The sequence below is a fragment of the Panthera pardus genome, unplaced genomic scaffold (genome assembly GCF_024362965.1).
Source record: "Panthera pardus isolate Hobbes unplaced genomic scaffold, ASM2436296v1 HiC_scaffold_189, whole genome shotgun sequence".
Lineage (NCBI taxonomy): Eukaryota > Metazoa > Chordata > Mammalia > Carnivora > Felidae > Panthera > Panthera pardus.
In genome coordinates this window covers 59,208-76,069 of record NW_026526753.1, presented here as the reverse complement: position 1 = coordinate 76,069, position 16,862 = coordinate 59,208, and the positions used below count along the sequence as shown (strand labels likewise).

Sequence of the window (16,862 nt, the reverse complement as noted above, 5' to 3'; positions counted from 1 at the left end):
CTCAGGTCACGATCTCATGGTTCATGAGTTCGAGCCCGCATCAGCCTCTGTACTGACAGCTCAGAGCCTGGAGCCTGTTTCCTATTCTGTGTCTCTTTCCCTCTCTGCCCCTCCCCTGCTCACACTCTGTCTCTCAAAAATAAATAAACATTAAAATGTTTTATAATTAAGATAAAATAAAATTTTACCACCATAGATAATACTACGATGAATACCTTCATACATGTAGGCTTTTTTTCTCCCCCTTTGGGTTATTTAAAAATCTCTATAGTCTCAGGCACCTGGGCTACTCAGTTGGTTAAGCATCTGACTCTTGATTTTTGGCTCAGGTAGTGATCTCACAGTTTGTGAGATCGAGCCCTACATTGGGCTCTGTGCTGTCAGCAGAGAGCTTTCTTGGGATTTTCTCTCTCTCCCCATCTCTCTCTGCCTTTCCTCCACTCGTGTTCTATCTATCAAAATAAATGAATAAAAACTTAAAAAAAATAAAATACGTAAAAATATATATAGTCTCAAATGGAATTCCTTAGAGTATGAGAAATTTTACACTCATTGTATACAATGATGTGTGTGTCACACACACACATATATTTATATAGATTTGTTTGAACCCTTTTCCCAAGGGATTTACAACACATGAATCTTTTTTTTTTAAACGGTCCCTTAAAAAAAATAATACCCAGGACTTTCACTGAGTAGGTAAAGTCATTTAATGACAGTGAATAGAAGAAAAATACTATAGGGGAAGACTTTCAAGAGTAAGAATTGACTAGATGAGCAATGGTTTCCTTCCACTCTTAATTAAGGAAGCCCTTCTGAAGACAGCTCTTCACGCTGAAAGGTCTCATTGAATTTTAGAGCTTGTAGGTCACCTGGTCTAGTCTCTACTAGCTTATTGATAATACTAGAAAAATACACTACGATGCCTTCATGGGAGACAAAAATTAGAGTTAATTTGATGTTTTGCCTTCCATGCTAAACATGGATCCTGAGAACATTTCTATGCATCCTTTAGAGAAGTTTAAATCACTCTCCAAGAGTTTCCCCCAAAGAGAACATGCACAGTTCTTATAAACCGTTAATAACTATCACTTTGGGAGACAAAAACGGTCCATCTAAAAAACAGGTATGTGTTGAGAATGAGACCCTTTATTTGTTTATTTTCCCAGAAAGAGTGTAAGAGATGTACAGAAATTTACCTCTATGAGGAAGGCCACACAGAATTGGGTGAGGGCTGCCACCAAAATCGAAACCCTCCATGATGTCAGTGTTGGGATAAACTGTTAAAAAAAGAATCTTACCTTTATACCATGCAGACCTTAAATTTTGAACACACACACACATAAACATTATCTTATTTAATTTATGTATTTGTAACAGCTCTCTGAGCTTGGAGGGTAGGCATTGCTTTCTCCACTTCACAGATGAGGTCAGTGCGTTGCCTAAGGATGCAAAGCCAATCAATAAATAGAGCCAGAATTCAAATCAGAACTGACTGCCTCTTGGCCTGTGTTTCCTCCACTGCCTGAGAGTAAACATTCGGTAAAATGTGCCATGGGTCACAGACATGAGACAAAACACTTTGGAACCTGTGTGTCTCTCTTCATTTTTATCTTTTCAAATGGAGGTAAGAGGATGCAGGATTAAGTCATTCATCTAATATTGCTATCACTTCTAATCCTCCCAAAGTTAAAATCTACTTGGAGTTCATTCATTCAGTGAAATTGACGTATGAGTAAAACATAAAGGGCACAGAGGTTACCAGTTACTTTTGATACTAGGTGGAAACTTTCCGAACCAAGGTTCCCAGCCCTAAGTCTAACGGCTTGATCAACGTTGAACGCACACAACCCACCTCCTTTTAAGGATTCAAGGGTACCTATTGGCCACCAATTATGATTAAATGATAGGTATTAACACTACAACTTCCCATGCTGGCATCAGTGGCAAAAGATTACTCCCACAACTCCCTTTCTGATCCCAAAGTCAAATATGGGGGCTGAGCTGTTGTTGGGACTAAAACCACAGATTCTCCACAGCATCTGATTGCCCCCTTGCAATTCTCATCCCCAGTCAGATACGGGTTATTGCGCTTTATTTTCTCCCGTCATGTAGAGACAGCCTTTCTCAGGGTTGTGAGACAGAGCACCTGGGTGCAGAGCTGTCTGGAGACTGTTGTGAGATCTGGCAGTGGGTCAGAGCGTAGTGGAGAACCTGGTCCTTCCCCTCCCTGCTGCTCCTGCCCTGATCTGAGAGGACTCCTCTCCATCCCTTGGCCTGGAAAACACTTGTCACACTGCTTTGGAATTATCTGCCCACGGGATGGTCTTCCCTCCTAGCCTCTGAACTACTTGAGAGCTGTGCCCACGCGCCTTACACATCTTGGGCTCGCTAGTGCCAAGCATGCTCTGGAGCTTCATAATGTCTTGTAAGTGACTAAATGGTCTAGGTTCTCATTTCCTAACTGCATCTCCCTCCATAGACTCTCTGCTCAAGCATATAGCATCACGTAATTAGGCTGCCATCACGTAATTAGGCTGTCCTAAAAGCCCTGCTGGAAAGCCTGCTCAGATATCTTCATTGACTCTCTGTTGCTCTCAGGAGAAAGCCCAAACTCCCCTGGCCACCTTTGTCCAGCCACACCACGCCTTCCTCACATTCCACAGCATGTTGCCTCAGGCTTTGCCAATCCTCCAAGCATTCTGTGAAACAAGTCTTGCTTTCGATTTTTATTTCGGCCACCTTACATTCTTTTGCATTTCCAAGACAAAAGAGATTCTTGCAGCCTTCTCTGCTTGTGCTCAGGCTGTTTTCCTGGTTTGAAATACCCTTACCTCCTACCTAGCAAAATCCAGCCTATCCTGTGGACCCAGATCAAGTTGAGCCTCCACCATGAGGCCCTCCATGATGGTACAGGGTACAGGCCCCGTGAGAGCTCCTCCTTCCTGTGTTCTTCCCACTTCTCCCTACACCCTCTACAAGCACAGGTGGTCCCAGGTGGCCATGTCATCATTTCACTCGCATAGGACACAATGTCCTCAACAAAACTATAGACTGCAAGAGTCAATCCCTCTCTTTCATTTCTCCCACAATGCTGGCTCTAAGAATGGGTTCAATGACCTCTTCTTAAATTTTATTTTAACCCACCACCCCTTGGGTTAAGTGATGCCCACTGAAATAAAACTCCCCATAGTCAATGTCTGACAGACAGAACCTGATTGGCCTACAGGTCTACTTTTTCTTACTCCTTACAACTACATTATAAAGGATTTCTACTATATGTTTAAAAAACGACACTTGAAGAATTACTGAATTAGCACATCAATTTATCATATTAGCATAACATGGATGAATAAAGTATCCAAACAGCATTTTTAGGTGTGAATAGGATAAATGTTCTAGATTGATAATACAGATGATATGGGAACAAGCAGAGGTTAGCATATGTGTGATGAGTTATTTGTTCCTCTAGGAAGTCAGAATAGCCTCACAACATGAAATGGTTGGAGAGAATACGGTAATACCTGACTTGCAAATTACAGTGCAAATATGGTCCCATTGCACATATGAGTCACTCCAGAGGTGGAAATGAATACCACTTACCTCCATTCCACGATATATATCTTGAAAGTCAGAAAACAGAATGAAAACTGTGAGGCCCAAGGCAGATATCAGCAGAAATGAGAATATATCTGAAGAAACACCAAACGTTATTTTTAGATGCTAAACGAATGTTTCATATAATTTGGCACACACTGCAGAATCAATTATCTCTGTTGGGCAAATATCGGCTCTATCTTCAGATGTTTTGATAGATCCTCATATGTTTTAAAATATGTTCTAATGCTTACCAGACAAAGGTGACAGCTTCACATCTTTCCTTTGAAAGGCGTGCTATGGAAAACTGCTGATCTAATACAGGACACTCCATAAAGGAGTCACGTCAGCTGAGAAGTCCGGGAGGGCCGGGACGCCCTGCAGTGACCAGCCTACGTGAAGGGTCACCAGAGAAGCCCCAGTGCTTTATCACTGCGTGTCTGGTGAATTGTGCATGAATGGATGAACGGTCAGTCCTCTTAGTATCATTGCATTCTTTGTTGCCTGGAGAATAAAGTCCAAGGGTCTTCAACTGATATTCAAGGTCTTCCTTGAATGGAATCCAATTTCCATCTGCCTTTCTGTTCTAGTCTCTTATTGCTCTTTCTTATGTGTTGGAGGGGGGTTAAATCACAAACCTGCTACCTCCATGGAGGACTTTGTTCACAAAGTACCCTGTATAGCGGATATTCTTTATGTCTTGGCAGTTTTTCTTAAATTTTTCTTAAAGAGCCCAATTCAGATACCACGTTCTTTTTAAGGACTACCCAGGCCTCTCTCACAAAGTTTTCTTTCATATGGTTATGTAACACTCTGCTTTGCAAGATCTTTATGCATCTACTAGACTGTAACCTCTTAAAAGTGACTTTGTATGCCCTTCTGTAGGACTCTGAATTGAAAGAATGAGGAGCTATCATGTACATCTGCTGGGTTCTTTCTCTCCAACCTGCCCGAATGGCTTTGCTTTAGGAAGCTTAAACTTCCCAGGATGCACTGTGCCAACACCACTGTTTTTATCCCTCCGGCCCTACCCACGTCTGCATCCACAGAGCTTTTACACACTTTGTAGATGGGCCTTACAAATGTTTTCTGATGAGATTAGCACCTTCAGGCCCGAACAATTGGATTTCATCAGTGTTGCCATGATATAAAGGATCCTAACACGCTCTAAAATTTATAAACAAACAAACTGGATGTTCTCTTATATTCTCTCTACCTCGTTTATTCCAAGGTTTATGGCCTGCCAGCCCCCACCTCTATACAGGTCTATACGAACCAAAAATCGGAGATGACCGTGCCGCTGCAGCTGGCCCTATTTTTGTGAAGACATCAAAGCTCTGTTTCACCCCTGTGCACCTACACACCCCCTCATATTCATCCAAGCTTCACTTGATATATACAGCTAGATGCCACACCTCCCAGAAGAAGAGCCAGGCTTGCTTGGGAGGGGTGTGAAGCAGAGAGAAGAAAAAGCAGGGGCACCAGGATCGCTTATTTCCCAAAATAATGTGTGCAGCTGGGTAAGAAGAGCCCAGGAGATGGCTGTGTGGATTTTTCATTTATGTCATTGTTTCCATGTCCCAGGGACCCAGATGTTGGGAAGAAGATGATGCCCCAAGTGTCCATCCTGACAAAGGCCTGGTAGTCACAGCAACTGAGTGGAGTGCTGGACACATCACACCGTCCTTAGACTAATGATCTGAAAAGCAGGCCAGGTGGGCACACGAATGACCAGTGTGGAAGGAAAATTATAAAGCCTTCATGTAATTCAGCTTTGATTGGAGAACATAATGATGAACGGAAGTGATTGTTGCCTCCCTAGATCAGTTGCTGTTGATGAGGAAGCTTGAAAGAATGGTACTCTTTTTGCACACGTCATTTGGGAAGACATGTCCTGGGCAAGACACTACAGATTGTTTGCAAGGAAGGGAAGGGTTTGCAAATAGTCACATCTGTTTCCATAAAGATTAAGTTTGTATTCTTTCTAGATCGTCTCATTATAAAGTTGATCTGCCAAAGGCTATCAAGAAAGATACAGAGTTGAAAATAAAATTGCTTGATATTGTAATAGAAAGTTCCAAGGACTTTTGAGACTAAGTGACTTATTAGGAGATTCTGTTGTTAGAATATTTGTTTATAAAACTTGTTTTTAACTTAAGATTTTCAGTTATTTTCGATGTAGGACTTGAGTTTACCCACAAGCTTTAAGTCACTATGATGTAACTAATTCGGTTCTCACTTAATTCAATGTATGTAAAAAGCTTTGTAGTTACTGTTCAAACTAAAGTACTTGCCAAAGTAATATATCATATCCTCCTTGTAAAATACATTCACAATCAAAAAAAGGACTATAAGTGATTTAGCTTAAAACATAAAACAGAATCTTGATTTGTTGTGACAAGAGCCAAGGGCATTATCAAACACTGAATCAAAACTAAAAAATATCATAAGAAAATCAGGAAGAAGTTTATAGAAAATATAAAATGAAAGGAAGGTCTTAGCATGCTCTCAAAACCTTTGAAAAAACAGCTGTACCAAAAAAAAATGGGGTGTGGTAGTGACAATAGATAGAATGGTAAATAATTACTAAAACTAGTTTAACATAGTCAAGGTATATTTCTAATTTAGGAATAGGAATGAGGCTTACTTTTCTAATATCTATGACTTATTTAGAAAATTACAGATTGCAGGTTATGCCATACGATGGCAAAACTATAGTAAATTCCCCAGAGCAGAAATTTTACAGGCCAGGTTCTCTGATCAGGACAATAAAACTAGAAATTATTAACTAAATTTAATGAAAAATCCCTTCTAACATACAGATTTAACACAAAATTCAAAACATCAGCTGGGACAAAAAAGCAAATCAAGTCCATTTGCAGACTGTTGAATAAAGAGGACTAGAGGAATGAAAACGAAATCCCTTTCCACTTGAAAAGGAAACCTCTCTATTCTGAAAACTAGGTGGGTCAGAGAAGAAATCAAGTCATAATTAGAGACATGTGAAAATGTAAAGAACGTGGCCCAAACTTTGTTGATCTTGAATGATTTTCTTGTTTCACAAGAATCAAAAGAAAATACTTACATTATAAAGTCAATTCAAACATTACAATTTTTTCAGAGAAAGTAAGAAGGAAGAAAAAGAATGAAAACAGCAAAATTAATAAGTTAGAAAAGAGAAAGCATACAGAATTTATTAAATCTGAGAACTGGTCTTTTAAAGAAAACCAGCAAAAATATCGTTCTTGTAAGAATATATGAAAAAGGTAACACATACAGGATGAGAATATTCAAAGAGTTATAAAAGGAAATAAAATTATAAGAACATACGACTCAAAATCTTATGCTGAGACTCAATAATCTCAATGAACTAGAAATATCTGGGGGAAAACTTGTTATGTGAAAACACAGTTTAAAAAGAGGATAATTTGGGGCACCTGGGTGGGTCAATCGGCTAAGTGTCCGACTTTAACTCAGGTCATGATCTGGCAGCCCCTGAGTTTGAGCTCCCTGTCAGGCTCTGTGCAGACAGCTCAGAGCCTGGAGCCTGCTTTGCATTCTGTGTCTCCCTCTCTGTTCCTGCCCCACTCACACTTTGTCTCTCTCTCTCTCAAAAGTAAATAAACATTAAAACAATAAAATAAAAGAAAAGAAAAGAAAAGAAAATAATAGAAAGAGGGTAACAAATCAGTCCTTTAAAAAAAACACAAATCTTTCAAAGGAAGGATTTAGAGCCAGATTATTTTACTGGGTTCTTGCAAATTGTCAAGAATAGACCCAGGAAAGAAAAAGTCAGAGTTTTCAAGCCTAATAATAAACCTAACAAAACACTACCCACACACACAAAATCAATCCAACAGGAAATGCAGATATCAAAAAGCTATAAAATTTGGGGGGCCTGGGTGGCTCAGTTGGTTGAGTGTCCTACTTCAGCTCAGGTCATGATCTCACAGTTCCTGAGTTCAAGCCCCATCTAGGGGTTTGTGCTGAGAGCACAGAGCCTGGAGCCTGCTTCAGCTTTCTCTTTGCCCTGCCCCCTTCTTTCTCAAAAACAAACATTAAAAAAATTTTTTTTAAATAAAGAATGAACAAATGGAGAAGCATAATATAGTATGTCTTTAAAACTGAGGACTTAATTGTGTAAACATTATAATTTCCCCAAAGTATCAAAATTCAAAAAAGGAATTTTAAAAAAGCCTTACAATTTATTCTAGAGTTTATCTGGAAAGATGAATAAGAAAGAGAAGTAAAAAATGTTTGAAAACTGAAGAGTAATGAAGATACATCAATCTAACTGCTTATTAAAACTTATTATAAAACTATAGCTAAATAAATGAAACTATAATTTTTAAAGTATAGTGATAGACCAAGAATAAGCTGGCATGTTAATGAGACAGAAAAGATAGTCTAGGAACTAATTAATTGTATATAAATTAATATGTAAGTATATAACAAATATAAAAACTCACATAATATAAATTATGTATATAATGAAGCCATAAATATACATGAATATGTAGGTATGATAAAGGTGGCATATAATCGGTTGAGAAATAAATGATGAAAAGAAATATTAAGTAAAATCTGCTGGGAAAACGAACCACTAGTTAGATAAAGTAGTTTGATCTCTACTTCAAACTGTATGATGAAATTAACATTAGATTTAAAAAGCAATAAAAGAAATTTAAAAAACAAGAGAAATTCTAATCTACCTGATTTTGCAATGGGAAAAACCTCTCTGTGCCTAAAGGCAATGGGAAGAAAATCGCAAAGGAATAAACTCATACAAATAAATAAGAAATAGAAGAGTGACCCTGTTGGAAAAGAATGGATAAAAATGTACGTAGGCAATTCAGAGAAGAGATGGCTAAAATCATGAAAATGTGTTCATCCTCACTGGTGATTCAAGAAATGCACAGAATAAAGTAACTTGCCCAATGTTGTGAAGCTACAAAGAGGTCAAGTTGTATCTGAATTGGTTAGAAAAGTCTTTTACAAAGTATCTGGATATATATACTCAAAATCATTCTTGATGACACAACAGGACAGGACTCGTAACTATTTAATAATGCATGTGTGTATCTGCACATAAGGAGTTTCCTGCCCAGGTTTCTACCACTCATGAAAATTATCTTTCAATACTCCATTAAAAAAAATTTTTTTTTAATGGAATTACATTTAAAAAAAATTTTTAACGTGTATTTATTTTGGGGAGAGAGAGACAGAGTGCAATTGGGGGAGGGGCAGAAAGAAAGGGAGACACAGAATCTGAAACAGACGCCAGCCAGGCTCTGAGCTGTCAGCACAGAGCCTGATGTGGGGCTCAAACTCAGGACCTGCAAGATGATGACCTGAGCCGAAGTCAGACGCTTAACCTACTGAGTCACCCAGGCACCCCTCTTTTTTAATTGCAAGATAAAGCTGAGAAAATACAGAAAGTGAAAGAAAATAACAAAAAAAAAATGGTGGATAACTAGAGGGAGAGCTTGTAAGAATGAGAGCAAGTCACAAAAGCATTATACAACCATTTGTAGATACTTCATTCCAGAGTTCAGCCATCACTTTACCACTGAACTGCAACCCTGGGGAGGGTGGGGAAATGGAAGGAAAATTAAACTTCATATACTCACAGTTTGTGTAGATGGGTTTTCGAAATGGCTTTCCCTTAGAGAAGATAAACGCTGCTGTGATACAGTTGATGGTGGTGAGGGGCCACAGTGTGGTACTCTCAAAACTTAAAACTGAACCAGGAATCAGCGTTGTATTTTCAGTCCCATTTCTCTCCAAACTCATATTCATTGAGAAATTACTTTGGTTGTCCAGAAAGCACTCACTACAAGAGAATCGCCAACATTTATAGGATTTTCTATTCTATTTTTATCCAGGTGGCGGGAAAACAAAAAAAGTTTATCACTGCCATGGGGTCTCAGCTTTCAGATTGTCCCAGCCAGTAACTACCAAGACATATTTTGTTCACCTCTTGCAATGACAAAGCAGAAATAACACTTAGAACAAGTCAAAATTATTCTTTGTCTCTCATTCCATTTAGAACAAGTGATTTGTGTTGAAAGGGCTTGGATGATAATTTTCTATGAAATTCCTTTCAGTTCAGAACAAATGAACCATGGCTGCCCATGTGTGTGCATTCGTGCATGTTGGGGGAGGGTTGTGGTGGGCACATGTGTGTGTGTGTGTGTGAGAGAGAGAGAGAGAGTATGTATGTGTTGTTTTCTCTTCTGAGGACTAATATAAGCCTACTACCTTAGGTCCTGAGTATGAATCTGCCTGCTCTATATCACTCTCTTCCTGAGGATCCAAAAATGACCCTCTCCTGTTTCTGAGTGTCAGTGGCTCTATTTTGCTAATAAATTAAATGCCAACTTCTCAGGCAAGCCCAGAAATCTTCGAATCTGGCTTCCTGCCCTTATCTTTTGCCAGCCCTTCTCTGCTCCTTATACTCCAAACACATAGGAAAATTTTCTGTTCCCCAAGTACTACAGTTTGCACACGCCTGGGTCGAATACTCTATTCCGTCTCCATCCCTCTGTTGTCTTTAGTTCACTGGAAAGTTTGCCTACTGCTCTCTGTTCTTGCTTCTAGTGCTGTATTTAGCTCATTGTTCTGCAATTATTCATTCACATGTTTTTATTTTCCACCCCTGGGATGAGAGTTCCTTGAATATGGAATTTCTCTTTTGGGTTTACTTTGTTGTGATTTTACCCAAATTTACAACACCTTAACACCTAGCACAGAAATGCCACAGAAGAGTTCCTCAGAAAAACATTTGTTTAAAAGATGAGCCTTCCCAGTCCAGATTGATCTATTTGCAATGTTTATTTTTTTTTAATCTCCAAACTCACAAATTAGTTTGTATCAGCTTTCTTGTTCAGCTTGAAACTTTTTACTCTTGTAACTGTTTATAGATGAAATTAGTTCCCAATAAATAGACTTAAGTCTTAATATCTTTGGTTCCCTAGGGTCCCACAATGTGTTTGGCATATGGTAGATGTTCAATTAATGTTTGCTGAGTACATTAATGAAACAAATAATCAGTAGTCACAAAATGTTTTTGCACAAGACAGATAGACCAGAAGGCCTGAATTATAGAGTTTAACACAAAAATATATTTATTCTGTTATACTTACATTGCAGATAAGAGAGTTAAGATCTAGTGTTGCAGGGTTAGTGATAAAGGCAGGACTACCTAGCCATCATCCATTTAGCTATCCCTGCTTGTCTCCCAGATTCAGAATTTTACTTATCTGAATATATGCCTTCCGATGAGGAGAAAAATCTGGTTTTGAGACAAAAATGAATTCTCTACTCCAAGCAATAATACTTGAATTGCTGAATTTAGGGTGTAAATGGCAATCTTAGACATCATTCAGTAGTTTTCAATCTTTCACTGGATGCTGGGGCTCCGGTGCTTCAGGAGCATCATGGAGTCTGTGAAGAGGAGTTTGTCCAAGGCTTACCTCAAGGCTTGAAAAACTCAAGCTAATTTAAGCCAATCTCTCTTGTAAATCAGAGGCCAGCTGACTAAGTCCATAGGCCAAATCCAACTCAACACCTCTTTTTGTAAATAAAGTTTTATTGGAACATAGTCACACCTACTTTTTATTGTCTATGTCTGCTTTTCACTACAACAGTAGTACTGAGTAATTGCAACAGACACTGTCTAGTCCAAAGAGCTTAAAGTATTTACTGTCTAGCCCTATGTAAGAAACGTTTGCTGACCTCTGGTCTATATGATAACCAAACCACCAGGGAATGAATGCATTCATTTACTAAACACATTTAGTCTACACATTAACAACCAATGTGAAGATCTTCCCCCCCCCCCCCCCACTGACATGGCTCACCCCAGGACTCCACCTATTAACTGTGTTTGGTGTTCTATCCTGACATTGGTAGCATAGAACCCTGGAGACCCAACTGTTGTTAATTAAAAATTTAGGGTGTATGTTCAACCAAGTTGTACAGTGACATTGGGCACTCGTTGTATCACCTTCAGAAAGGAAAACTAAAAAAACTGAACTTTACCTGTATCTGTAGACCTCACAATACCAGGGCTGCTTCTTCACATAGAGAAATGCACAGATTTGCACAATGCAGGTGAAACAGGTGTTCAAAAAGACTGAGAGCAGCAGAGGGGGAGAGAGGAGCTGTCCGGCCGGTCGGTAAGGAGCCAGTTTGGGGTAGGCATGAGTTGAACTCACTGAAAGACAAATGCATTTTCCCCTATTACAGTTTCATTATTGACAATAGAAGATTGAGATGCCTGTTATCTTGAGACTTCCGTTAGGATTCAGATTCAGCAAACATGAACTCAGGGTTTACATCTAGGGAAGCACATTGCTTAGGTGTATATCCAATGCTACCAGCCTTTGCCTCTTCCATGCTTTTGTTTCACCTTCAGAAACAAAAAGTAATAGGTTTAAAAGCTCTATAAATAATACATTTACCATATTTCATGGTGCATATATTTTCTTCACAACAAGATGACCAGGAAATGTATGTAAAATAGAAAGGTGGCCTTCCACATGGATAAGCAGTACTATGATCTCTCAGTGCTGGTAGGAAGGCAGAGAGTTTAAGATAAGGAGAGTAAGAGGCATCAGGCTAGATTAATCTTCATATGCTGGAGATTATGTTTTAAGTACCGATTTTATTATTCATTCATCCAACATTCTCTGAGCACTTTAGTGTACCAGGATAGATGCTAGAGGTGTGTTCTGTTCCCTGCTGGATAAGTGTGTAAATGGAGAACTGCTAGAGTGTATTAAGCTTGGTTAGGAAAAATAACTCAAAACAGTCTTGCTTCCAGATGAGAGTATTAAAATGTATTATAGCTTTGATCCTAGAGTTTATGTATTTTTTTTTAATTTAAAGGATAGGCGATAGGCAGAGATTAAACAGAACCACAAAAACAACAGACTGCATCCTTCTTAGGAGCCATATGTTCTAACAAGCTATTGAAAATGGAATGTACTTTACTTCTTAGGGCAGTGCAGGGAAGAAGCATGGAAAAGTCAGGAATTAGATACATTACATCAAAGGTTTACACAAGAGTCGTGTCTCACTTCTTGTCTTCATAGCTGATACCTTTTCCTTTTTCATAGCAAATCATTGGTTTCTTTGATGTAAGGAAGAAAGTAGACTGTGTATGCTGAGGTTTGTGTTCATGAATGAAGGGGTAGGGTGGTAGGAGCAGGTGTCCAGTCTGGGATGATAAAACTCTAAAGTAGGTCTTCAGTTTGCTCGGTGGGTTCTTGGGTAATCACCTGAACCCTCTGGTACTTCATTTTTCTCAAGTATAAAATGAATGTGTTGGAATATCTAAGTGGTCTCCAAAGTCTCTTCCAACTCTTTTACTCTAAAGCTCTATGACTATCTAAGGATTTACCTTTTTTTTGCTTAAGTTTATTTATTTATTTATTTATTCATTTGGAGACAGAGAGAGTGAGCAGGGAAGGGGCAGAGAGAGAGGGGGAGAGAGAATCCCCAGCAAGTTCTGCACTGTCAGCATGAAGACTTGATGCAGGTCTTGAACTCACAAACCGCGAGACCACGACCTGAGCTGAAACCAAGAGTCAGAGGTTTAACTGAATGAGCCACCCAGGTGCACCTAAGGCTTTACCTTTACCAATTTAATCAATAGTTGCCTGGGACAGTGCTAGGCTGCAAGCTGTGAAGTATGCACAGATGAGGAGGTCATCTCATCTGCCCCAAAGAACTTGAAGTCTAATGGAAGACAAAGACGGGTTGTAATAAAGAATTTGGTTGGCTTTTATTCCCAGTTCCTGGGATGTATCCTCTAAGTTGTTGGGATTTCCTAAGTTGATAGGAGTGTCTTTATTCATGATAGCAATGATGGTTTATGCAAATAAGATGACAGATGGCAGGCATAAAGAGAGTTGGTGATAAAATGATAATCCAGCATATAGATGCCATGACACCAAAGGTTGAGATCAACTTGGGGCATCTGGATGGCTCAGCTGGTTTAAGCATCCAACTCCTGACTTTAGCTCGGGTCATGACCTCGTGGTTCATGAGTTCAAGCCCCACATCAGGCTCTGTGCTGGCAGTGCAGAGCCTGCTTGGGATTCTCTCTCCCTCTCTCTCTGTCCTTCCCCTGCTTGCCCTCTCTCTCTCTCTCAAAAATAAATCTCAAAAAAGAGAAATTTGAAAAATAAAAAGATTGAGATCAACTTCATGGCAAATGATTCCACCAATCATGTCTAAATAATGAAACCCCAATAAAAACTCTAGACACCAAAGTTCAGGTGGATTTCCTTGTATGGCAATCCTCTGCATATTGTCACACATTGATATGCCAGGAAGATAAGGCAAACTGACACCCCACGAAGAGGACAATGGATGTGTGGGGATCCTCCCACCAGACCTCACTCTCCCTTTGGCTGGTTCTGATTTGTATCCCTTTGCTATTATAAAACTGGAATCATATGTATAGCACTTCCCTCAATGAGTTGTTGATATGAATCACTGAACCTATGGGGAGAAGAAGAACCCCCCAATTTTGCAGCCAGCTAATCAGACTTGTGGGTGTCATGGGGACCCCCAAACTTATGGCTGAGGTCTAAAGTAAGGGCAGTCTTGTGGAGGCTGTGCCCTTAAGTTGTAAAGTCTGGCCTCACTCTGGATGGTTGGTGTGAGAAGTCATTGCATGGCACGCAAGGAAGGGGCACCATGTGGACTGTGGTCAATGCAAGGAGACTGTGCCCTGGGGCCACAGAAGGCAGAGAGGCTACAGTGTTTCTAGTTCTTCCCATGTTCCTGCACTCAAGGAAGAAGACGGCCACCAAATGACTAAGTAGGCTGTGGATAATGGAGAGAAGTCTAATTGCATCTCTGTGTATTCTGCTCTCCGGTACTCTTTCTCAGATGCTCGCTGAGCTTCTGACTTTTCTTTTACACAGAGACTGTGCTAGATTGAATTATTGGCCTCATTGTGGTAGAGTGCACTTTACCACCCTTTAATTTTGGTTTTGCTTTGTGATTTTCTCTGGCCGAAGAGATGTTAGAGGTTTGAGGCCTGCTTGCATGGCAATGCTCACTCTCCGTGATCATGCTCAGGTCTGTTAGGCCAGCCTGGCTCCAGAATTAAAAATGTGGAGCTGACTTGAATGAAACCCCTAACCTGGGGCAAGACCAACTGATCTACCTCCTAAAACAGATCAGATTCAGCTGACCTAGACCAGCTGACTATCTACAGAGCAATGGTATTGTAAGCCACCGGGTTTTGGGGAGAAGTTTGTTATACAGTAGTAATGTGGTAATAGCTGATTGATAGAGTCCTAACATAAAGAATATTTTAACTTTTCCCATATTAGAAATCCTAATACTTTCTGATAGAGAATGTGTATATCTGACTATAAAATTAACGGCTAGCGTTTAAGGGCCCCTACTATGTTCCAGAGGCTATGCTAAGTGTCTTATACACATCATTTCTTTTTTTTTTTCTTAATGTTTATTTATTTTGAGAGAGGGGGACAGAGGGCCAATGGGGGGGGGGGCAGGCAGAGAGAGAGGGAGACTGAGAATCCCAAGCAGGCTCTGCACTGTCAGCGAGGAGCCCGCTGCTAGGCTCGAACCCACAAACTGTGACATCATGACCTGAACTGAAATTGAGAGTCAGATGCTCAACTGACTGAGCCACCCAGGGGCCTCTAAACGTTATTTCTTTAAAAATCAATGCAAAATAGTTATCTCTATTTTACAGGTGAAGAAACTGAGCTTCAGAGAAGTAGGGCCCCTTATGTAAAGACCCATAGTTTGTGAGCAACAGCGTGGTAAAATAAACTTAAGTCTGTAAAGCCCCCCATTCTCTGCTCTATAGCATATCACAGTAGTGTGGATTTCATGAATCAAAAAGGATAAAAAACTTTTCTGAATTGCCCAGGTTTCTTCAAAATGATGATGATATATGCAATCATGTTGCATGGAGAGAAATGTAAGCTTGTGAAGTGTTATATTTTATTCAGAATTAATCACTCTCTCCTCTGAGAGTCCACAGCACATTACTCATTTTGCTGCCCTGTAGTGAGGATGTCTCACATTAAATCTAGTCGTTGACACATGCACTCAGCAGACTGTGAGCTCGTTGAGGGAGGAAATCTAGGCTCATACCATTTCCTGTCCCTTACTGAAATTAGTACAGGGCCTGCTATGTGGGAGGACCTAGCAGTTTCAAATTTTTATTTTCAAAGGATACTCATAATTTTTCAGCATTATTTGAATATAATGTGGGTGTGATTCTCCTAAATAGTTGGCTTGCTTTATATTATGGACATTTCAAGTCATGTAACTCAAATTTCCAGAGCCTCCTGAACCCACCTGAACCACATGCAAGATTTTGAATGTGCCTCACGAGGCTTTTAAGGTGAAAAGATCTCTGTCCTCCATGATACTCTCCAAAGGGACCAAGAACCAAAAAAAAAAAAAAAAAAAAAAAAAATTTACGATTCTTTGAAGCAATGTTGGAATTTATGTAAGAGATGCATTTACATAATGGATGGAGTCCCTCCTACAGCCTTTTTCTCTGGACAGTACCTCCTTCCACACACTGAAATGGTTGGCCTGAATGGAGCCAAATTACATGACCTCATTTTCATTCACAGAAATGACTGGCTTAAGGTAGACATCTTACTCAAGTTAGGTCAATGAATTTTCTCTCCAAAATATTTGCAAATGAGACACCGAGAGGCTGAGCTAATTAGCTGTGCAAAGACAAACAGAAAGGTTATGGAGATTCAATAATAGAGACACCATTTAGGGTCATTTGCAAGGCGAATGAGTTTAAGTCAGATGAAAACAGAGTGGAAAGGAGAAGAAAGAGACAAGATGGTTTCTTGGAAATAAAAAAAGTGGCCTCTGTTTTTCACTCTTTGGTGTTCTAGCCCTTCTTTGGACTGGGTGCTTCTGAGTTTCTAGTCTCAGATTTTTTCTGAGAATTATATTCATAAACATCCCCCTATCTCTATTTTCTTGATCTAATTTGAGTGGGTTTTGTTGAAGAGGATAGAGATGCAGCTAGAACAAATTCCTTTCAAAATGGCTCCTATACCTACTAGGGTCAAATTGAGCTTTAAGGCATATATTTTCTTAATTGACTTCTCTGACTTCATTTTACTATTCTGCTTGATTTCCCCTTTAATATAGCTTGTCTTATTAGTTACCTTTGTGTTACCTTAAAATCTTGTAAGAACAAGACAGGGTATATATAGATATGCAGGTGCATAAAA

The 16,862-nt window shown here is 39.5% G+C and overlaps 1 protein-coding gene and 1 long non-coding RNA gene across 2 annotated transcripts in view; one reads left to right on the top strand and one right to left on the bottom strand.

Annotated features, from left to right (window-relative positions):
• Nucleotides 1–16,862, bottom strand: part of LOC128778165 (probable cation-transporting ATPase 13A5) — a 72,735-nt gene that overhangs the window by 1,220 nt on the left and 54,653 nt on the right. Inside the window, exons 20-23 of the mRNA XM_053906498.1 lie at nucleotides 11,641–11,815; nucleotides 9,228–9,430; nucleotides 3,604–3,692; nucleotides 1,200–1,280 (exon numbers count right to left, since the gene is read on the bottom strand). Coding sequence (XP_053762473.1) covers nucleotides 1,200–1,280; nucleotides 3,604–3,692; nucleotides 9,228–9,430; nucleotides 11,641–11,815 — 548 coding nt within the window. The remainder of the gene's footprint in view (nucleotides 1–1,199; nucleotides 1,281–3,603; nucleotides 3,693–9,227; nucleotides 9,431–11,640; nucleotides 11,816–16,862) is intronic.
• Nucleotides 2,094–5,901, top strand: LOC128778166 (uncharacterized). The gene is made up of 3 exons (XR_008423522.1): nucleotides 2,094–2,428; nucleotides 3,890–4,066; nucleotides 5,182–5,901. It is a non-coding gene; the product is annotated as an uncharacterized LOC128778166 (long non-coding RNA).